The sequence below is a fragment of the Cupressus sempervirens genome, chromosome 8 (assembly GCF_028749045.1).
Source record: "Cupressus sempervirens isolate cs-2001-9-10 chromosome 8, ASM2874904v1, whole genome shotgun sequence".
Classification (NCBI taxonomy): Eukaryota; Viridiplantae; Streptophyta; class Pinopsida; order Cupressales; family Cupressaceae; genus Cupressus; species Cupressus sempervirens.
In genome coordinates this window covers 45,696,514-45,720,663 of record NC_143125.1, presented here as the reverse complement: position 1 = coordinate 45,720,663, position 24,150 = coordinate 45,696,514, and the positions used below count along the sequence as shown (strand labels likewise).

The 24,150-nt window shown below is 34.6% G+C and overlaps 1 protein-coding gene across 1 annotated transcript; it reads right to left on the bottom strand.

The window, feature by feature from the left end:
• Positions 1-1,553: 1,553 nt before the first annotated feature.
• LOC149541528 (chromatin remodeling ATPase BRAHMA-like) lies at positions 1,554-23,900 on the bottom strand. The gene is made up of 7 exons (XM_089796753.1): positions 23,215-23,900; positions 5,849-6,949; positions 5,589-5,685; positions 4,012-5,480; positions 3,425-3,832; positions 2,191-2,368; positions 1,554-2,094 (listed from the first exon to the last, which is right to left on the bottom strand). The coding sequence occupies exons 1-7, from the start codon at positions 23,443-23,445 to the stop codon at positions 1,772-1,774; spliced, it is 3,807 nt and encodes a 1,268-aa protein (XP_089652879.1). The 5' UTR covers positions 23,446-23,900; the 3' UTR covers positions 1,554-1,771.
• Between the last annotated feature and the right edge of the window lie 250 nt (positions 23,901-24,150).

Here is a 24,150-nt window from a genome sequence, read left to right as displayed (position 1 = left end):
CCAAAAAAGGAATGAGGGGGAGGCAAGAAGAAGAAGGGGATAGAAAAGAAAGTAAAGAAAGAGAAGAAGAAAGAGTAGGAGAATACAACAAAGAAAGAGAAGACATGGAAGGATAAAGTGATGAAGGAGAAGAAGGGGAAGAAAAATATAATAAAAAGAACAAAAGGAGGAGGAGGAGGAGGCAAATTTAAGGAGAAAATGAAGAAAATGACATACAATAAGTAAAAAATTGAGCAAGGAAAAGGAAAGAGAATAACGAGGAGTCAAAGGAGATTAAAGAGACAAAGAAGAAGAACAAATAGGAACAAAAGAAGAAAGGCAATACATCATTTCCTCTTTTTAACTTTATAGTATATTAAAAAAATCTTACTATCAACATAACCATTGCACATTTTTTAGGTACAAATACTAATTCTTAACTTAATTTAAAAAGGCACCACTTTATAATTGAACAAATGCTGAAATTTCTATTAATTATATAACAATGCATATACTAAAAAAATTAATAGAACATGAGGTCACTCATAATTATTATAGACAAATATTTTAAACATATAATAAGAGCCCCAAAAAAATAAATTATTATAATATTTATGCCTATGTTGAGTACTATAAGGAGCTTGAAAATACTTTTTCAAGTCAATGTTTGCTTAAGTTTCAATTTGCATGCAAACCATCCTATCATTAGAGTTCTACATAGCCCCATTTTCCCCTAATTTACCACTTGTGGGGATTCCCATAGGAAATTTGCTTTCCCTTTAGTGAAGCTCTATATTATTTTGTTTTTAAACATCCTATTTAATAGTAAAATTCTAACTTTCTAGGTTGTCGAGAAAATATTGTTGAAATATAAATACTTGATGGATGTCTACATGCTCTTGCATTTAAGATAGAAGATTCCTTTTAAATGATCTTAGTATGACATCATGATGCACTTAATCTATTTATGTAGATATAAGTCTAGGATTATCTATGCATGACATACAAGTTGCATTAGGCTATTCCCATTTTGGTATGGTACTATTCAATGGTAAAGTTTAAATATTCTTTTCATTTACTTTTATGTGTATTTTAATGAATAAGTATTTTATATTGTCCCTCCAGAATAAGGTACATTTTAAATTATAATATTTAAAAAATTAATAATTAATTTATTAAGTTATGCTCATACTTATGAGATTTAGTTTAGTCATTAAGGTCCTACTCATTAATTATTAGTTTTTTTAATCTACAATAATTACTTCTTCATAATCTTGTTTTTCATCTAAGGGTTGAATTTCATTTGTGATGTACGAAATTGTCAAAATTTAAGTAGATAATTTTAGCTATTATTTGGTAAATAAAAAACATCCTTATTTAGAGATGGTGTAGTAGAAGGTAGGTTTGTCAAAATCCACTATGAACACTATGACTTTGGATGTGAGGAAGAATTAAAGTAACTATGAGAATCATGTCTATGAGTAATCCACTAGAGTGCCCTCGTGGCTATGGCTATGCAGAATAAGTTAGTGGAGAGAATAAAAGCAATCTTGATGTCCCCAAAACACCTGATCTAAATCACATAATTTCACATTCTATTTATCAAAAAGATACATACGGTGATCAAGACCCTTAATTTAGAACCAAAAAATCAATAGGATCTACTTTCATGTCACATGCATCACATATTTTACAATTGCAAAGCCTCCCAATTCCTAAACTTTCCAGATATGTAAACCTTTTAGGTCAATGCAAAAAAAAGTATCACGAATGCAAAATGTTCTCACACTAATCACTGAAGACTATGTCTCCTATGGCCAACACCAGTCCTAGGCTTCTTTGAATGGATAGGCCACTGAAGAAAGCATAGAGATTCAAGCTCACTGATTTGCCTCTTTTTACAACAAGAAACTTGACACGGGCAATCAAAAGACAGTCCAACCAATGAGTCGCTAGTATTATGCACCTTAGGAAATATCTGAGCGTTGATCTCGTCTTCCCCTAAATGCTTTTGCGTCATTTTACCAGTAACAAGCAGTGTAGTAGAAGGGACCTCTCCAGCTTCACTAGCTTTCCTTTCCATCCTCTTTTCTGGCATAACTGCTTTTTGACCGTCTGTTCCACTCAAGTCATTGTAATCAAAGGTGCTTTCAAAAGGTTTCAGATAACCAGAATCAAAAACTAAATGATAGTCTTGTTTCATTGATGTACCTTGAAGCTGCTCAGAAAAAGAACTTGAGTGACAATGTGCATATGGAGCAGAAAGGGGACTTGAGTGAGAATGTGCATATGGACTTTGGAATTTTATAGAACTAATATTCAGATCTGGAAAGTTATGAGCCATTTGCTGGGAAAACAGTTCTTGCGATCTTGTCACTTCTGCCTGCATCTGTTTTCAAGAAATAATAATAAACAATATATTAATCCCAGATAAAATCTGTGCATTACAGATATGCACTTTAACAAAATATTATGATACCACTTCAGAATTTTTATGATACCAAATAACATTTTCAAGTATCAACCGCACATCTGCCACAAAGTTTAAAACACTGACATATTCATAGTGATCAAGCTGTTGCATGATCAATTGAGCAATAATAGAATTGGTAATAACCCTGGACCAGCCTGGATTCTTGTCCCCCTCAAACAACTCCAAAAAGCTAGGTGCTTGTTACCTTGCATCCTTTATAACAGATAGAGGAAATGCATTTGCAGGGCATTAAATTGCACGATTGACTCCAACAGAAAATTAGCAATGAAGTATATAACACTGTTAATAACTAGGCAACATCACAATCTATTTTCTCGGTTTTCATCAGAAATACAAATAGTCATCAGACTGTATTACTAGTCACTCAAATCAGAGATCTACATGATATTTATATTTATATATTATGTACAAGTATATACTATATAGATGTACATTTACATAGATATGCGCCAATGCGTGCGAGCACACACAGGCATTCAAACATGAATATCTATCTATCCTGAAAATTGTATATGAAGAAAAAGCTAGATGCTGAAAAGTCCACGAAATATTGCATCAATAAAAGTAACGAACTTGTCATGACATTGGTTGAGACTCCCATCTTTAAGCATCTTATATTGACTAGAAGCATTCCTCAATGTTTCAAGCAGAAACGCAAAACAAATTGTGCAAATGTCTTGTGCAATACAAGTTTCAGTGGAAAAGCTTTTGCAGAAAAGAATTGTCTGGTCGATGTATTTTGCAGAGAGAGGAAGTTAGCTCCATCATTTTTTAAAATGTATAAAATATTGAACATTTCAGTGAGAGATTAACAAAGCAAACCCATGTTATTACCTAATAATTTGGCAAGAAGAATCAGTTTTCAAACATGTAATGCATTAATTTGTATTTGTGCTGAATTTTCTTGCCAATCTTAAGCATCATATTTTACCAGTAGATAATTTACTCTACCTTTTGAGAGTTCAAAAACAAAAGCATTTCACCAGCACAGCTTGAAGACTCGGCAAGTTCTAAGGGTCCATTGAGCTCATAGGATTTATCCATGCAACATGATTGGCAAACTGTATGTCCATCCAGCAACTTGTCTTCACATGTAAAATGTTGCTGCCCTATTAGATTCACATCACATTCATCGGATCCATTATTCAAGGGTTCTCGAATAGAAATTTCTTTCTGGTTAAGTACTGTGTGAAAGCCACAATGAATGGATCTCCAACTCAGATTATCATTTAATTTCCCATAGAAATATGGGCGTAATTTCACTGCAGACCACCTACGGCAATGTGATCCACACCTCTTCCGTTTAACTTTTGTCGGTAAGACTACCCTCTCAGCACTATCAGGTGCCTTTTCATATACCTAAAAATCAAACTTGGTCACAATCCATAGCCAAATGTCCTCCCACTTCTTGACATAAAATTTTAGCTACAGGCAATATGATTTAAATCACAATGAAATACTATAAGTATATATTAATAGTAAATACATTACTTACAAAGAGAAATTCTAGTACTACTATTGGAAACATTAAATCTTACCTTTAATTGGTGGGAGTCTGGCTTTACTTCAAAGGCTGCCAAAGATATGAATTTTTGAGATGATGCTGGTCGACACGACACATATCCTGCATTTGATTTTTCATATTGAGATGATACTTCTGATAAAATATCCTCTCCATCCTTGACATCTTCTCCAAAGAGTAAAAACTTATCATTTGCACCCCAACTTGAACATTTCATAGCTACAGACTTTTGTCTCTGACTTTCCTTGTAAGCGCAATTTATACGAGTCTCTTTAAATACTGCTTCATCACTTGGGTCCTCTTTGTCTATGTAATCTACTGATTGCCTCTCTTCCTTACCTACAGATAAAGCATCCTTCTGTTCTGCACTTGTTTTGAAATCCTCTTGGCATTGATCCTTCATATATTGCCCATTTATATCTTTATCAGGCAATTGCGGCTTATAGTAGTCTCGGACATTGCCAGACAATTGAGTTTGCTGTTCCAACATTTCACAGTAATGGTCAAGATCATTATTTTTCAAAGCTTGCATTCCCTCATTTTGGTCTTTGTCCATCATTTTTGAATACTCCTTCAACATTCTCTCATGGTATTTGGCAAGCCCTCTGTTACGAATATACCTAGCATCTCTACACTTCAAGCTAGTTTCCAGAAACTTTTTACGACCTTGAAAAGCCTCCTTCAATTGTTTTTCATGAATTGCCTTTCGAGAGACTGCAACATTTCTGGCAAGTTTGGTTCTTATACGTTCACAAAAATGCACAAATTTACAATATGTCCTGTCAGACATCAACATAATCTGCTGCTGTTGCTGATCAATTTCATCCCTTAAATGCTTCTGAACATCTAATAGGCGGAGCATGCGTTCTACAATTTGGAGCTTTCGAACAAATTCAACTCTAATTTGCCATCCATTCCGTTTCATTTCCAGCAAATAATTCACTTTCCTCAACTTATCTGCTCTTCTCTTTTCAAAAGCACGAAAGCCTTCTTCGGACAACAATTCCTTTATGTCATATCCCAAAGTAAAAGGACCGTATACATGAGTAGATATTGGAACAGATTCATCTTTTCCCCTACATTGTGGAAAGTCAAAAAGTGGACCAACATATTTTCTTACATTATTTAAATTCATTGGATGTTTTTCAATAGAAGGCCTGGTAAAAATTTCAGTCTGATCAGGAACAGCTATGGAAGAAAATTTCGACATGATAAACTTATTTTCTCCCATATCAGAATTGTTCCCCCTTACTATGTCTAGCTTTGTGACAGCTGGAACATTTTCCTTTGTTCTCAATTGAACATTACCGATCTCTTCTTCTTCATGGCCATTTCCACTAAATGCCATTCCCAGCATTTTCTTCTTCTCACCACAATTAACAGAGAGCTTTTCTGCATTTTTCCTATTAAGCACGATTTGGCTTCTATCTAAATGCATGCGTAGTTGAGCATAGCTGAATTTTTGAGCGGTGACATTCCTTGGCTCTTCAAACAAAAGTAGACTCTCTGGATCAGTTTTTGCTGCAACCAAAATTTGAACCTTTGTTCCATTATTTAAAGCATTTGTTAGTTCTCTACGATGTTTTAACTTACCAGTTGATAGTATTTCGGAAAGAACTTGATCTTCATGTTGAGTAAGAGGCAGTGGCCCAATATGACCAAGTACATCTGTTGGTAAAGTTTGTTCATGCTATAGAAAATTTTTACAGAGTCAGGAAACTAAAACAATAGAATAATTTGCTGTCTTCTATATATGATCGATTTTGTCACATTAGGCATTGAAAAATAATTTTTCGAAAACACAAATGACATTGTTTATTCCTAATTATTTTTAAAAAAAATCATGATCTTACTTTTAGTTGTTTGAATACCAATATCTGAGCCCAAAGAACATTGAGCTGCTGATTTGTGAAACCATAGCCCTGATGGTGTATTTTAACACAGTGACCGAACTGCACTGCCCTATTTCTATTAACCAAACTAATAGGAATTTGATTCAGCAGTTCTGAATGACTGAAACTTTGCATTTCTGGAGTGCCTTGAGGCAGATTGTTTCCAAATGAAATAACTTCTTTAGGAGACAAATCAGGAGAAGGGAGCAAATGATGACCAAAAGATGTTATAGTATTATCATATGCATCAAAAGGCTTGTTGGAACCGAGCCATGTGTTTTTTAAATCACAATCCCCAGCTTCCGGCACAAAGTGACAATCAGCCAATGCAAGATTCCCCATATGTGGAAAGGATTCAGGCATACCACTCGCCACAGAATTCGAGTACATGGCATGATTTTGAACATGCGATGAAGATGAAATATTTTGTCCAATTTGCAACCTGTTACTCTGTTTTTCTGTAATATTTCTGTCAGGATCCTTATGTCTTGCTGCTAGATTGGCTTGAATATCAGGAATAGATAGAGAAGCCTTGACATTTATATCCTGTTCCAAGGCAGAATATACCCGAAGATCTTGTGATTGGGTGGTATTCATCAATTGGGAGGGCATATTGTTTTTCAATTTATAGCAATTTTGTATGTCAAGTAACTTTTCAATGTTGTTGCCCACTAATGGTGTCATCTGTGTCTGTGGAGACTTCAGAAGACTACTTCTACTGGGATCTTGTAGGTTGGTTTGTGTTTCAATCTGCAAAAAGTGGCCTGGTGAGTTGCTAAACATGGACAAGTGTGGAGAAAGTTGACTCACATCATGTACACTAAAATTATTGAGGTGGATGCTCTCGGATGCATTTCTCTGAGCATCCAGGAAAGCCCATTTCAGGTACTCTTCATCTTGCAAACTCTGGATTTTGTCTTTGTGCAAATACTCTTGGGGAGCTGGCTTTGAAGACATTGCCGATGGCTGCATTGGAACACCCTCAAAACTATCTTGGAACTCGTCCGCCTGATGAGCAGGTTGCTCTCGAATTTCTAGTGATTGCCTTATAGGTTGTAGCAACTGCACCACAAATATAAAATTTTAAACCCAAATTATCTCCAGGAAAGCATCACTATGTTTACAGGCTTCAGCTGATTAGGATAATATGATCTCAGCATGGGCATGTTGCCATTTAGAATATAATTTAAAGAACACTTTACATGATCTAGTGTATTTTTGCAAATTCCATGTAAGCCCTTCCAAATTAATTTAACTCATATGGGCTAAACAGTAAAGAATAAAGGAATCTGAGCACATCACAGCATCAGAGCTTCATAATACAACCATCTACAATTGGCAATGAATACTGATACAACTCCAGATATGGATACAGCCATTTTTAAGACCCCCAATATGGATATGGTTAATATGACATTCATGGAAAACATACGCATATATTTAACACAATTTTCATAGTTATTAGATGAGTTAATTAATTTAAATGCAATATAAACACATATTGGTACATAAATGATTATAGGCTGATTTAGCAATTTGCAACATACAAAGATTATGCAAACAATAATGTCAATTAAAATCCAAATTAAAAATAATAATAATAATAATTTTAAATATATTATAATGTTCAAAACACATCTAAATATGTTAAAAGTTTAAAATTTATATATCAAGAACTAAATAAACAATAAAAGCTAAACATCCAAAATAAAAAAAATTCACTGAATAATTTAATTTTAAATCTCCAATTTTTAAACAACATATGAATACAAAATAAAAAATTCATTATTGAAATGTGTAAAATTAAAACTTGCATTTACCTAAAATTCATTATTGAAATTTGTAGTTTTGTTCTTAAAAACAATTCAAAATTGCATGGTTTAATTTCTTTAAGTTTCACATCGAATTCTCAAACTTTTAAAAATCAGATCACAGCATCCAGAAGGTTGGAAACTCAGGGTTTTTTTAGCACATGAAGATATGGTATCAGGCATTTATCCAAGATGTATTGTACCCATATCTGTATCAAGAGCAAGATACATGTGTATGGGGAAGTGCAGGGGATGTGTCTGGATACTCTGACTAACACGAAATCAAGGAATCTCAGAAGAACATCACAGAAATCAAAGCTTCATAATTCAATCATCTAGTAGAGTGGAATCAGAAAATCTTAGAAGAACATCACAAGCATCAAAGCTTCATAATTAACTGTCTCCTACTTGTTAACGTGTGTTTCATGACACTCACCAACATTGAATAAAAAACCAAGTATTATCATCTCTTGAACAAGAAAACTTCAAATGCTAAACAATGTAAAACTAGGTTTACACTGCGAACATGCGATTTGGTGTTGGATATAGACTCAATGAAATGATGCGATATTGTTGATAACACACAAAGGGACTTCCACAATTATTCCTAGAATTTATCAACTCATTCCTCTTAAATAAAAAATGATCTTGCTATAGGGCTCTTCAAATAATCCTAATAAAGATTGTGTTGAAATAAAATGTAAAAGAGATGGGTTTAGGAATCTAATCTACTTCTAACAATGCAAGAATCTATTGCTCACTTAGTGAGACCATATCAAGCTTTGCTTTTCCATGAGAAAATTATGCAAAGATGATGCAATCTCCCAAGGAGATGAAGGGTATTCCCCTTACCCAAATACACACAGCAGAGAATTAAACAAAAAAATTGCAAGATGTAAGTGCTTACTTTTTATTATCTTCAATGAAATGACATTACAACATTCTAGAAATAACCAACAGTTCCTTAGTTCGATTTCATGACTAGATGGATTTTTTTATGGAAACTTGAGTTTTGATGGCACAAATACCAAAAGCCATAACTTTTGACGCAAGTGTCAGAAAATATCATTGGAAAGCTCTCGAAGAGATATAAAACAACAAATATATCAAAGATCTATTTGTCAGTATTTTGAACATTTCTGAAGTCTCTAAGGTCTACAATTTTGAATTTTAAGCTTCATTGGAGAAATTGCTCGGGATGAAAACGTTGATATCTTTCACACCATGGAAGCAGTAATCTGCAAAAAACCTTGATCATACCCAATTAATCTTGAATCCTGGAGCTAGCCATTTTTGCATTGAAAAAATCGTTGACCTAGCTTCTAGTGACCAATATGCATTAAAATCACATTAAAATCCCTAGAAAATGGCAAAAAATGTAAAAAATCATTACAAAAACCTATGAAACCCTGCAAAAAACTCATGAAGTCAACAAATCACTCAAAATAGGGTGATTTCAGGATGGAACTAAACTCTACATGAAATTGGCATGTAATCAATTTGTTATTCTGTCCATCTAGTTTTCTTTCCAACCTCTAAAAAACCCTAAATGGAGAAGCGGGAAGAGCAATGGCAGTCATCATTAAAATTTGAAAAGGCCTCAATCACTCTAAGTTGTAATGGCATGTGAAATAATGCCGAGCAGCTAATGGATTTGCTCTAGACTGTGGTTTCAATATGACCAGAGCTCTACACACGCCTCACCCAATGGATTGTAATGCAATCATATATATAATTAATATTATACACATTTTAAAATTATAACCATTATGCACTTTTATAGATGGCCCTTTAAATAAGAAGCAACGAGCCCCGTAATTTATAATTAATAGCTTCTCAAATATTGAACTATCCCTACAAAACTCCTTTGCCTCAATCACAATGAAAGTCTTCAATCACTTAAAAATGTTTTCCGTTTTTGATAAATTCCTAACAGAGCTAGATTGTTGTCTGATAAATTTTGATCTCAGTTACTTCATAGTTAGCTAATATTTGATCTCAGATTTAGACAATTATTTTGAGACTGCCTTCTTTAAAAGTCTGAAAAGTTTTGATCTCAATTATTTCAGACTTGGCTAATATTTGATCTCAGACTTAGACAGCTATTTGGTGACTGCCCTCATAAAAAGTTAACTGAATATTTGCCTATGTAATCAGCAATATGAATATAAACGAAAAACTGCAATTCATTTTGATCTCAGGCACTTCATAGACTTGGCTAATATTTGATCTCACATTTAGGCAACTATTTGATGACTGCCCTCTTAAAAAGTTAACTGTATTTTCCTATGCATTAAAAATTTGAAAACAAATCACAAAAACTATATTCTACAATTCATCTCAAGTTTCAACCACTCATTCTTTTGCCTCTTTATCTCATCCACTCCTTTTGCCTCTTAAAAGACATGAGCACATGGATCAACCAAAGCTTAATCTCCACCATTGCTTTGAGTTAGATTCTTTTAATTACTCTCTATATCTCTATGCTATCAAAATACCCTTAAGTTTTTGAAAATAAGTCTCTCTTTTTCTATCAATTTTTACACTTATTTGAAAATCCAAATTCTGTTCTTGATTTTTCCCCAATTTTTCTATAAACCTTATAACTTTGGTTTACTGATTAATTTGCCAAAAGATTGGTGTTTTTATCTTTCAAACCATACATGATATTTGGATGATTCCTTCGCCAATCATCTTATTTTTCAATTTCTCTCTTTGGGACCAATTTTCATGTCTATATGACCCTGAATGAGCAAAAGACCTAAAAATATAGCACAACTATTTCATGTTTGTGTCATAGTGCAACTATCATAACGAGATCCAAGAAAACTAAAGAAAACCACAACAAAAGGAAAAATACAATATTTCTTTTTGGGTGATGCATACTATGCCCTAGATGTGATTGCATCACAAGGGTATGCAATTGATTTTCGGTTCACTTATAAACATTGTTACCATGAAATGTGAATCAATAAGGATAAGCAATTGAGGTTAAGCTTTTCAAATGAGTTCAAACAAACCATGCATTGCAATTTGCAATCAACAAACTACAAATGGTATGAACATGGGGGGTTGACCATAACTCAACAACAACTATATTCCATTCACCTATTTCAACTCAACGTAAACAAATCGTAATCTAAAACATGCAAACATCCCAAAACAACACAAGTTCTCACCAAACTTCAATGAGTGTGTATTTACTCTAGCAATAATTCAACAACAATTTCACAATAAGTTTCTTCTACCTTAAAAATTAAATAAGAGATCCTTTATATTTCAATTACAACCAAAAACCCAAATTGATTATAAATCAACAACCAAGATAATACAATGTAATGTTGCAAATCCTAAGTTGATTTAGTTACAACTACCATCTAATCTTCGAAACTTTTGTTAGATACTAACCAATGGAAAATAAAATATCCTCAAAGGCACAAATTGGAGAAAACAGGAAAATTTGATGCCACATATGATCATAATAAATTTTCTTCTAGGATTATGTGCCCCTTATCCTTCTCCTTAATAGAAAATTCGATGAACTTGAACTCAATGATGTCAAGCTCGTCCATTGGTTGACTTGGAATAGTCTCCACCTTATACCCAATCATTGCCTAGTCATTTGTACACATGGAAAAAGAAAAAGTCCATTCTGATCCTCATTCTTGAAATGTAATCATTAAAGATATGAATGAACTAGCATCTTCCAAATGATTTTTCCAAATGAAAATTATAGCCTTGAATAAGGTATTTTTATTTTTTCTTCCAACTCTTCACCATTCACACCTCTATCATTATTCACTTTTTGTCCAATCATTAACTCTATTAAAATAGGACTTTTATCTTGAATATCCTTGACCATTCCTCTTACCTTAATGCAATTTTCTTTAACCTTCTCAAAATTTCCTTTCTTAATACTACTGCACAATACCAATGATGAAATTCAAATGCTTGATTTGCTTCTATTACATTTCCTTCCATCATAGTTTTCTTGATATATTATTAATGCATGTAAGCATCAGGTAGTCTTTTCTTGGACAAAATGAAATTCTTCACGCAATGCAAATGGGACTTGAATCCTATCATAAACGATTACAATTGTCTCATAAATTTGTACCAATTCTTCAACAAATTCATTTCATATATCAAAAACATTTTACCGATTATTTTGTTGCTTGTGTTATCAACTTCATTTCTTCTAAATCTCCAATTAATTCCTTTGAAAGTGTTGCAAGAAGGATGAATGTTTCCAAAACTTGTTTAATTGGATTCATCAAGTGCCATACATTATCTCTCAAATCCTTGACTTCTACTTTACGTTGATTCTTCTTTCTCCATTTTTCCTTAATTGTTTTTAGAGATTCATCTAATTCCTCAACCTCCTACTCTTCTGTCGTTGGCCCCAAATCAACAATCACAACTTCATAACCTTTTGGAGTAATTTCTCATTTTCCCTTGTTAAGTTTTGGAATTGCAACTTGCAACTTGCATCTTTACTAATCTTAGAATGTTTCTTTGCTAGCTTCTTTTCTATAGCCTTACCAATCCTCAAAGTGATTCACTGGATTAGTCTCTACTATAAGCTTCCTATTCTTTACCTATTCAGAAATTGTGGATTGCTCAACATCTTCACCTAATTCTTCAAAGATGTTACAATTATTTGCATTGAAAAATACAAGCCAATGAACGAGTCACTCTTGACTTTTGCCTTTTTTTGTGATGGTTCTTCACTCAAAATTTCTTTTCTTTTTGTTTTCTTAGCTTTTTAAGTTTTGGTTTTAATTTTTCTTTCCTTGCTAATTTCACCTTCTTGTCTTCTTCATTCTCCTTCAGCACTGGTTTCTTATTGCTCTTGGGACACTTCATCCTTGAAAATTTGTAATTGTAAGTCTCCCATCAAATCACGAGTTAAAAAGATAATTCTTTCTTTCAACTTATTCAATTGTTAATCCATTCGGCTTTACTCTTTTCCTCCTGAAAGCGACCTTGAACATAATTTTTACATCATTCTCAAGTTGATCCTAAACAAGGTACAACTAGTAAACTCTAACCATCTGCATTGATAATCTAGAACACATTGTCTTTCTAATTTCAAAATCATCTATGGCATTTGCTACTTGTATTTTTTTCCAAAAGCTTGTCTGATCTTATGGTGAGGATCAAAATTCATCCTTGATACATAGGTCACAAGGGAGCAAAATTGTAACTCTTGCTTGGATCCCTCAATCCCTTGTATTTAAGGATGTGTTTCAATTGAATTTCCTATAATGATTGGAAAAGACACCACAACTTTGAGATGAGTCTACTTATTGCAATATTTTTTGGCTTCCAAGAAGTAGCATCAAGATATCACACAAAAGTTTCAAAATATTGCAAAGAACTTAGTAAAATATCAACACTATTTCTCGATTTGATCACAATAAATAGAAAACTTGTCGCTTGTGGACCTATCATAGGCATAGATGGCCTAGAAAAAGGTAAAACACATTTTTTTTATTAGAAAAACAGATTTGGAGAGGAAAGAAAGGCAAAGCAGAGAAAGAAGGTTCCATCAAGATTGGGAGAAACAAATTTATTATTGGAATTTTTTTGAAGTTCCTAATATTTTCCCGAGAAGTTCTCGACTTATCTACGATATTTCTTGCTGTCTCTTTTTTTGCCCTTGGCAATAAGTCGCCGATAACGATATTTTGAACTATGATTTTGACAATGTACATTGAGAAGGCGTCATTTGTCCTTCTAAAATGAGGGACATTGTGAAGTTGTAGTTGATGGTAACATTCATACATCTTCAATTATCTTTCTCCACTCCCAACTTGTCCCTTATATGTCAATCCTCTATATCTATAACATCTTATCAACATGTAGACAATGTATGAACTCAAATACAATGATCAAGAGTGTTCCAAATTCCTCAATCAATTATCACAATTGTAACTAATTATTTTGGCCCAATTGATCATTTTTACACTGGATTTTATCTCCTCAACAAAGTAAAACATTCGTGGCTCAAAGCAAGAAGCTTGAGGGCATCCAAGAACTTTGTTTGAAAAGATAACAAGATCTCCAAATTCTTCCCTGAAGTAGGAACTAAGAATTTTCTTTGGAATTTAGGAAGGATACTTTCTTGGTTGCAACATTTGTGTATTCTTGATAATCTCCATACAAGAGTTAGGTTCATCATTGTACACCCTCTATTGATAACCAAATGCCTCTATAATAGCCTCCTCCAAAAGATAAGCCAATACTCTACCATCTACAGCTATCAATTGCCTTCCCTCACAATTGTACTAACTAGCACATTCCACCATCAACTTGGTACGTTGTACTGCAAGAGGAAAAGCAACAGCTTGCACAATCTTGTTCCTCACCATTTTTTTGGCCATCTTGTACAAATTGTACCTATATATCTGTTTTCTAAATTCCACCATATTGATGTGTCCAAGGTTGGTGTCTTTGACCTTCTTCCATTTTGAAATGATCTTGGACTCTTGGAACATTCCCTTGAAATCATACTTCATTTGGGCCTATTGATCCTTTCATGGAACTCTTTCAATCTTGTCACCTGACCTGTACATCTACAAGGAAAACCTTGTATCACGACTACAAATGGATCCTTCTTAGGATAACTTCAAGTTGCCTTATAAGAAAATGATTATTTAAAACGTTGCATTTATACTTCAGATTAAGAGTTTGAAAAACTTTTACCAAGAAATCAAAGTGTTGCAAAATATATTCAGATCTTCACTAAATAACTCATGAGGTTAATCTCCAAAAATATTTTACATCCCTATCAAAATTCCTTCATTTTTCCTCATACCATGAATAATTTTACACAAATCCTGTTTTTATTTCCGGCTAGTTGGAAATTATCTTCCTATCTTTTGAAAATGTTCAATCTTCTGATGCATATCTGCTCTTAATTAGAGCATAATTTGCTCCTGTTTCAGATTATATTTGCTCCATTGCTGGAAATATTCATCTATTTCTGACTTTCTTTGTTACTTTTCTTTATATCTTCCCTAGAAATCATACTATCCTGATTTAATTTGCTGCCTTCTTGCTATAAATCACACTTGCTGCTAGAAACTTGCTTTCAAATCTGACTAATTTTCGCCCTTATCTGCTTGAGACTTGAAATGATATACTTGAATCTTTTATATGGCAGCCATATTTGAATTTGCAATTTTCTGAGTGTGAGCCGGCCCTCTAGACATTACAATTTCATTTTTAAATTGCAAATTCCCTATGCTAAGTCGTCCCTCTGTGTTTTTTGCATTTTATCTTTCCTTTCCTAAAGGCTTTTCTATTCAATTTGGATTACCCTCATGCAAGGTTGATTTTTAGCCGGAAGTATTAATGCAAGGTAGATTTTTAGCTGGAAATGTTAATGCAAGGTTGATTGCTTATGATTTTTCTTCGTTGCAAGTTTGGAATTTTTTATTTTTCTCACTCGGCAATTTTTTCCAAGTATTGAATCAAAATTTCTTCCACATAGCACTTCCATAAATTTCACATCATCTTGATCACATTTTGACATCATTTGAACTTTGCTCTTCAAAATTTGGCCTTCCTTTGACAAATTTTTATGCTTATTCATGGGTCGAAAACTTAGGTAGGTGACTTGATCTTACCCTTAAAAAAAATTCAAACTAAGATACTAGGATTACTGCCAAACCAACTAAACCTAAGCTGAATGAATAAACTACAAAGAAAAAGAGGGGTTCCCCATTTGCAACAAGGCAATGTGCGAAAAGGTCACAACACTACTTTTATTCCATATACAATTTGCAATCAGTCCATAATATCTTCAAACCATACCTTCAAAGGAAGATCCCTCTTTCCTTTTATTTGTTTCTTGGAGAAAAGTTCAGGTATCATATTAGTTGTGAAAAAATAGTACAATTATGGTCATCCACCACAAAGATCAAAAGGATAAGTGCAATGCTAAACTGTTAAATGGTGCAGAAGGAAACCGATGCATGAGCACTCCTGCAAACTTTAAGTGTACTGCATAATCGAACTTCTAACAAACAAGATCTAACTTCCTTATTACGTTTAAATGAGCTGGAAGATAAAAGTCATACACATATTGGCCATATACATTACAAACATGATAATATGGACTTAAAAAGGTGGTATCAGAATATAGCATTGGTCAGAAGAATGGACCAGTGAATCCTACATTTATCCACAACCATGTTAAAGACACAAAGTGTCGACATATTTCTTTAAACTAAGACAAGAGGCATTTTTCTGATTGATGAGTACTTTGTTGACTTCTGTGCATGATAAGGTTGCAGCTCCCTTGAGGTTGGCCCTAAGCTTTTGTGCACATATTCATTGAGGACATGCCAGCACTTGTTGTTCTCAGCTCCTGCTGGTAACAAATCAAGTGTGTAAGCAACATTCTTTTACTTTTTCTCTTCCTCTTATGACAGTAGATTTTGCATAATTTTTATTTTGTTTTATATTGCAGTGAGTAGTCCTGCAGATGCTAGATATAAGTTTCTAGTCATATTAGGAGACTTTATCATCAGCATTCTTTGAACTTTATTACCACTCCTGAATGATGATGTTGATTATATGCTGGGAGTCCCCTCCAATGTGGAAATGTTCTCATATTTATTATAACCACTATCATGTATGTATCTCACATCTTGGCATAGTTATTGGATTATTCAATTTTCAAATGTACTAGCTGTAGAGAACAAAAGTTTCTTCATTGAAGTTGTGGATGACCTCATTTACCATTCAAGGATACCTAATAGAGTTCCCATCAATATTCAAGTTTTATTGGGAAGTTGTAATTTCCAATTGCCAATCTTAGCAACACAGACCAATAGACATTTGTAAGGAAAAGGAATTATCCATAGGTTCCAAAAGAGAGCTCTGTGCCATACTGTGAAGATAGTTTGTATTATATTACAATGTTCCACAGTATATCAAATTAAACTACATAGTTTACAGTCAATCTACAATGGCCCCAGCATTTATCTGAGTTCTAGACATGGGGAGATAGTAAGAAACAGTTTCAAGGATGGCAAAAAACTTCCAGGATCTCTCGGGCAGTGGGAGGAGTGCAGGGGGGTAGCTTTCATTGACAGACCCCAAGCAATGCATATATCTCCAGCATGGTAGCCATGCCATCGTGAAGAATATAGAACTAACCCCCCCCTCAAAAAGAAGAAATAATATGGATACTTAATTTGGAATGATGATGCTTATTTCAACAACGAATAGTCTGTTTTCACAATTTTGGGATGTGTTTTCTAATCAGGTCTATACACATTATTATACTGTATTAATAATATAAATAAAATAGACGAAAAATGTTAACAAGCTCTGAAAATGCACTTAGGATAAGTATAGCTCCTTGTGATGCATGGGAAAAGGGAGCCTAGACCAAACTCTGTATTAATCTATGTCAATTCTTCTCCAATACAACATTAGAGAGATATAAATGGGCCTCATTGTCCTTGAGGAAGAGTCAAACTATCTGGGAATTCACATTCTATTTGTGTGTTGTATGTGAACAAGTTTAACAGAATGCATAGGATACAAAACAGAAAGAGAAAGAAAAAGCATATCTTGAAATGAGAAGCCGGAAGGAACCTGAATCCAGAATTTGGAGCTAACTGGACAGGACTATATGGCTAGGTGCTAGTGTCCCAACACTGCGCAGACAAGAGTCAGAGATAGGAATGAAGCCGGCTAGAGTTAGAGTCCTAGACACCTATCACTAAAAACAGGAGAAAATCTAGAAGGATATGAGCACAGGGAACTAGTTTCCTTAGGGTTTGTGTGCTTCAAAGTCTGCTGTTGTCTGTTACTGTCCAATCTGTCCATTTGTGCCATTGTCGCAGTCTGAAACTCTCAAACCTGCAGTTGCACACATGAATGGTCAAAACTTTTGTTGGTGTTCCAACCTCCACAACAATGATGTCGATGATGATAAAGAGTACATATTCTAAGGGAGCAAATGCAAAATAAAAAACATAAATGATTAAGATTACCTTAGGTATAAAACCCTTGAATCCAACACAAGGTGATGATAAAGCTCCCTTTTAAACTCATGCAAGCGTCAGTAAACGGAATCATTTTAACAATAAATAGGAAAAATACTTGTGCACATACCGCAGTATGCTTGATGGTTGATCTCTTGGTAATTGCTTTAAACTTCTTAGCTTGATTGAATTTTAAAATAATTTCTTTAGTTAGCCAAACTTTTCCAAATGAAGATGGGAGTCAACTTTACATGCAACTAAAAAATTTCATAATAGCTAATTGGGTTGAGGCCATCAAAAAGGTCATGCCCGTTAAGAGCGGAAGGACAACATTTGATCTTTGAAATTTGGGACCAATTGAGCAGGACATTTGCACTAGACGCTGGAGTCCTGGCCTAATTGGAGGTTCAAAAGGCCAGACATGAAAGGATTTGATCTAGCATGTCAATCTGAACAAGATAGACACATTCTTGCATAATCAGACACATCCGCCAAAACAGGTGTTGAACCTAGCTTGGTCTGAGTGGTAACAATTTAGCATTTACAGTGCTACACTTCGTTTTATATATTACAGAATCCCTATTTCTTACTATCTGCAGTTCAACTATTTTCATGTATTTTGGCTCCAACGCTGAAAGCTTCAAAGATTATGTAGTTCTTCAAAAATGCTCTTGACAGGCATTTATAAATGTAAATAATAAATATTTTCTATCAACACTTATTTTGGCATATTATGATGTTTTATCAGAATTCAACTGTCTAAATTTTTAGTTGAACTCATTGACTGTATTTCATGAGTAGTGGTTCACACAAACCCAACTCTCACAAGAAAACTACATTTTAACTATTTTTTCAACATAAAACCATGCAAATCATCTAGAGATGCCTTCCCATTCCCAGTACGATTGAGAGCATCATTGCATAACCTCAAACATACCAGTGATCTGTGAGGAACTTTTCTTTCCTGGGATGCTGCCTAGACCCATGAAGGCGCAAGCCCCTGATACAGTGATCAACTCATATTCAATGAGTATTGTTTTACTATAACCCATCTCTCATGAGCATTTACAACTTCTCTGGCTCAAACAGCTCTTCACTTATGAGTTTCCCCCACATCCAAACCTTTGTAGCTTGCCACTCTACTTGCAAAGTATTTAGAGAATGTTATATATTTGATTCCTTACATAGTTCCCTAGCCCTTCCTCTTATATGCAAGTGGTGTTTCAGGTATGCATTAAGATAGCTGGTATTGTTTTCAGTATGTCAAATGATTCACAAGAACACATCTTGCATAAGCATGAATGGTCCACATAGCACCACTTATTACATCTAGGTGCTTCTCATAGGGATTAAACATAACAGCTTCCCTACAAGTTCATCAATCCTAGTACTACTTTGACTAGAGCACTCTTAACCAGGGATTCTTCCTTACAACCTGTTGGCCCACAGTTGCTGTTAAATCAAAAAACTGACCCTTTAATTTCTAATACAAACACCAGAGTTAACAAATCCATGAGAGGTCATTAGTCAGTGTCACAGGAGGGCACTGATCAGTACATAATAGTCCCCCCCAACCCAATGTTCTCTGGGGGGATTCAAATCCAACACCATTGGCTCTAATACCATTTGATGGCCCACATTTGTCGTTAAACCAAAAGGTCGATCCATTAATTTCCAATACAAATGCTAGAGTTAAAAAATCCACAGGAGGTGGTCAGTCCATGTTGTGAACCCAGACGTTGATCATTGTTCAAAACAGCCAAACCCCACTTATATTTGCATCCCATTTACAAAACATGCTAAAACTATGATGCCTTATTAAAAAATTCATCCTATTAGTGGTATTTCCACAATGCATGATTATTGGTATTCAGCTCTCTAGTTTCAAGTAATTCTACATCACCACATATTTCATGAGTGATTTCACAAAAAACCCACCTTCTATGAGAGTTATCCACTTGCCACACGTTGCATTTAGATGATGTTCACAAAGGTAGAGCATAAGGACTATTAAAAGGCCAATCATAAAAGTACTACTCTAGTCAAATGGGCTTAACCTATAAAGTTTCCCCCACAGTCAAATTTGCCTAGCTTGCTATCCTATTTATAAACCTTATCAAGTGTACATTCCTATAAACCATTTATTGCAAAGCTCCGTAACCCCTTCATTAATATACAAATGGAATTTATGCAATATATCATCATCAAACTATCTAGTATGGTTTTGATATTCAACTTCATATTTTGTGAGTCAATCGACATTAACCTATATTTCACGAGCAATGATTCTAAAGAATCCATCCCTTACAAAGTTATGAGTATGTATAGTCCACTTGGCATTCATTGCATTAACACAATGGTGATAGTGAAAAGGTCACCAATCAAATTACTATTATAACTTAAGTGTACTTAGCTATGAAAACCCTTGTAAGAAGCATCTTTAACATTGGTGAGGGATCCAATATGGAGGATTACTTGGTGTCTTTTGTCCATTAATTACAGGCAAGCTTCATTGGTGATATCTTCAGTTTACATGGAGCTTATTGCTGCATCAGCCCAATGAGAGGTCGGTTGGAGAGTTTTTAGGAAGATTATTTGCTGCTCTTACTCCCATTGCTGGTTGTACCTTCAATCTAGCTGGCCATACCACCTGGGGTGCGGTGTGGGGTTTTCTGGGGATTAAAATTGGAGTTTGCCATCAAATATTTCGCTTGGGAGGGCCACCTAGGGTTCCTGCAACATTGCATTTCAATTTTATCAGCAAAGTTCCTAGTAGCGACATCCATTGTTAGGAGCTTTCTGTAGCTGGTTGCAAGAACTGTATTTTATCATAGTCAGTCAGATTTGCTAGGTATGTTTGTAATACCTCTGTAATGTAATTTATGAATTCAGTTGTTCATATCTTTATAACATATTATAACTTCAATTCTGCAATTAAATCTGAATTCTAACAGTTTGTAAGGTTTACTAAATATTGTTATTTTCCAAAAAAAATTCATTGGTACAAGCATTACCACTGTCAAACAAATCTTCTGCACATCTCTCTCTTTCCATATACATTGCCAAACAGCAAGCAAAAAAAAAAGTGTCTATATTAAATTATTAATACCTAAGTGGCACCTGTTGGGGTGACATATACAGGTGGACGAGAGATCAACCATCCTCATTCTATTCTAACTCAAGTGCACTCAACTAAGGAGTTTCCCCTACAATCAAAACCACATGGCTTCCTACCTTATTTGCAAACCTTCAGCAAGTGTTTTGCCTTGTGGACCATTCACTATGGAAATCCTTGGCTCTCTCATTTGCATAGAAGTTGTGTTTTTGTAGTGCATTAAATTATATGGCATATTTGCTATGTTCTAGATTGAATCATATTACACAAGTAGTTCACACTGCATCAAAATGATAGCAACCACAATACAAGACAATGGTATCCACCAAAAAGGTGCAACATATGCTGATAGTAATGGTGATACTTGAGAAAAGGCGGTACTACATTAACCTGGTGACGTTGTCAAAAAACAGGGAACCTCCTAGGATTGCAGGAATGCATAATCCAGCAGAGAAACTTGGGGAGATTTCAATGTTTTACTGATGACTTTTGGAAAAAGTTGTCATTCTTTTGTTTCAATTTTTTATTTATAAAAATTAAAAATCAGTCAGTCTGAAGGTAACTTAGGTGATTGGAGAATTTGGACAGCAATGATGAACCCTACAAAATAGATCAATCATGGCTCTTTTCTAATACCAACTCCTCTGTCTAATTCTTTCATCAAATTTAATTCATTTAAATTTTAAAATTAGTATCCAAGATCAATTCCCCAAAACAAATTAAATAACTGCAAGACAAAACAGATAATAATATGTACTGAAATGTTGGCTGAACACGGTAAAGACAGATACCAGATGGATAAAACTAAAGACATATATTTATGTAAGAAATATCTTCACTCGAAACCCTGCTGAAGGAAAAAGATTAAATAACTGAAAAAAAGAACCAAGCAAAATTTTCTACACTGAAATGCAAAAGGAACACGGCCATATACGTCATAGACATGTAGTAAATAAGAATAATATATGAAAATGCACCACCCCGCCCCCACCAAAAAAGAAAAGAACAAAAAAATCAAAGAGAAATGACAACGGCATTGATAAAATCCCAGAAGAGAGCCCACATAGACTGTGTTACTCAAAGATAAATACTAAATGTATAAACAACTTATGACCTATACTTTCTGTGTTACTCAAAGATAAATACTAAATGTATAAACAACTTATGACCTATTCGAAAGATAATCAATCTTAAATTTAAGAATACAAAAGAAAATCCCACACCCTGAAATACAAGAGGAATGTTAACGCCCTTTAAAGACACAGACAGAAATCGCATTAATTTAATATAAATAATAATCTATCTTATTTACTACATTAACATATATATTAAAATCCTCAAATCGGTGCAAACGGAACATGATTGAATAATAAAAATCTCGGCCTGTGTGGCAGATACATATACTTAACGTAAATAAAATACCTCATTAAATAAATACCAAAAATGTGAACATCGGAAAACAGACTAAAAAAATAAGATAATGTGATACAACCCCCAACAAAATTAAAAATGTACCAAACCAGCTACAGCATACCCCACAAAACTACAGTGTAACAGCCAATTAACATCAAATTCCGAGAGCCCTTACACACAAGTAAATTTCAAGGACGTTTCGACACACAAATATATGTCACACGGCAGATACGCAGTGTATATACATCAAAGGGATACTCAATACATCAAAGAGCAGATACTCGACGTATATATATAAACGTACGTATTAAATCCTGGACCACTTTCACACTTGAAAGATAATATTTGTCTGCAAGCGATTGCTGTTGCGTTAAAAAATGTGTAGATGCGAATTTTCAACGGAATTTTAACATAACGAAGCTGCTGCTGCTGCCGCCCGTATATCGCACGGCAGATAGTCAATGTATATACATCAACGTGCGTATTTGCATCCTTGACCATTTTCACGTTTGAAAGTATACTTAATGTTATTTATCCAAGGTCAGTTGCGTTAAAAAATGTGATGATGCGAAATTTGCAGGGAATTTCTACACTGCGGCGCTGCTGGTGCTGCTGAACGTATGTTGCACGGCAGATACTCAGTGCATATACATCAAGTGGCAGATACTCACTGTATATACATCAACATTCGGATTTACACCATTCACTGTTTTCCCACCCAAAGATACTTCACATATACGCAACAGATCTATTACGTTCAGAAACGTGCAAATGCGAAATTTGAAAGGGATTTTATCATTGCAAAATGCAAAGCTTATGCTGCTGCCTTGACCGTGTGGGGTCTCAAGCAGTCTTACGTCCCCTTCAGCAAACAGAAACAGTAAAAGCAGAAAACAAGTACGAGACAGAGAAAAAAAAAAGCAGAAAGAATGTTTGCTACAGACGAGACAGAAACGCCGTCAATTGAAAATTAATCCTTACCTGATGGAAATTCAAATGACTCTGCTCTTCCTGCTCAAGCTTTTCCTGCTGCTGCTGATGCGGACGGAGCTGGCAGTTCCAGCGTGGCATATTAATTGCCCCGTCAGAGAAAGACCAGCCAATTGGATTGCAAGCTGTTTGCTGATGCGGAAAGATTGCAGTGGCTAAGGAGGAAAATCCGACAGAGCCGTCATCGCCGTCATCGCCTCCACAGCGCTGCTTGTGCGCCATTTTTCAAAAAGCATACGTTATTAAAGCAATTTGTTTCTCAAATTCGAAATTTTTTATGCCGTAATTTTGACGTGAACATCTTCCTGGGGATTGAAGAAAGACAGACGTGTATGGTTTATTGTTTAGTATGTCGATTTTTTCTCCGCAAATTATGTTCGATGGTGGTTTCCTTTTTCTGGGACCCTCAAAACCCCAGAAATACTGTTATTGGGCAATGCGAACGACGGATAGATGATGAAATTTGTAAACTAATCAAAATTAACAAAGCTTTCTCTAAGATCTGCAGACACTGACGGCTGATTAGGGTTTGGAAATGGGTTTCTTAATGGTAGGTAGTACTAGGGTTTCTGCAGGTTCGAACACTGTAGCTCCTTTTTTGTTGTCATTGTCCGCCGCTTTTTTATGTATTATATGGAGGGATGGACTCAGATGTCAGGCCTGGATTTAACAGCTAGGCATGGGGGAGGGGATTACTCATGGCATAGTTAATATTCATTTATTACTAGTCCCGCGGAGACTATTGTTTTCACCTAAACTTTTGCACATTAGTTTGCATCGGAATCTGTGTCTATGAAATATTAACTAAAGTTTCTGAAGTGTATGGTGTATTTATTTATTTATTCAGATTTTCTGAGAAAGACCATATATCAAGGGCTCTCGCGTGCAGGGCTAGAAGGATGGCATCTCACGTAGGGCAAGAGGAAA

What these genes read in the sequence shown, in the direction of transcription:
- LOC149541528 (XM_089796753.1), bottom strand. Translation starts at nt 23,445, where the DNA reads ATGGCGCACAAGCAGCGCTGTGGAGGCGATGACGGCGATGACGGCTCT. An exon ending in CAGACTCCCACCAATTAAAG is followed by an intron (nt 3,833 to 4,011) that starts GTAAGATTTAAT and finishes TTTGATTTTTAG; the next exon opens with GTATATGAAAAGGCACCTGA. An exon ending in TGTTTTTGAACTCTCAAAAG is followed by an intron (nt 2,369 to 3,424) that starts GTAGAGTAAATT and finishes TCTTGAAAACAG; the next exon opens with ATGCAGGCAGAAGTGACAAG.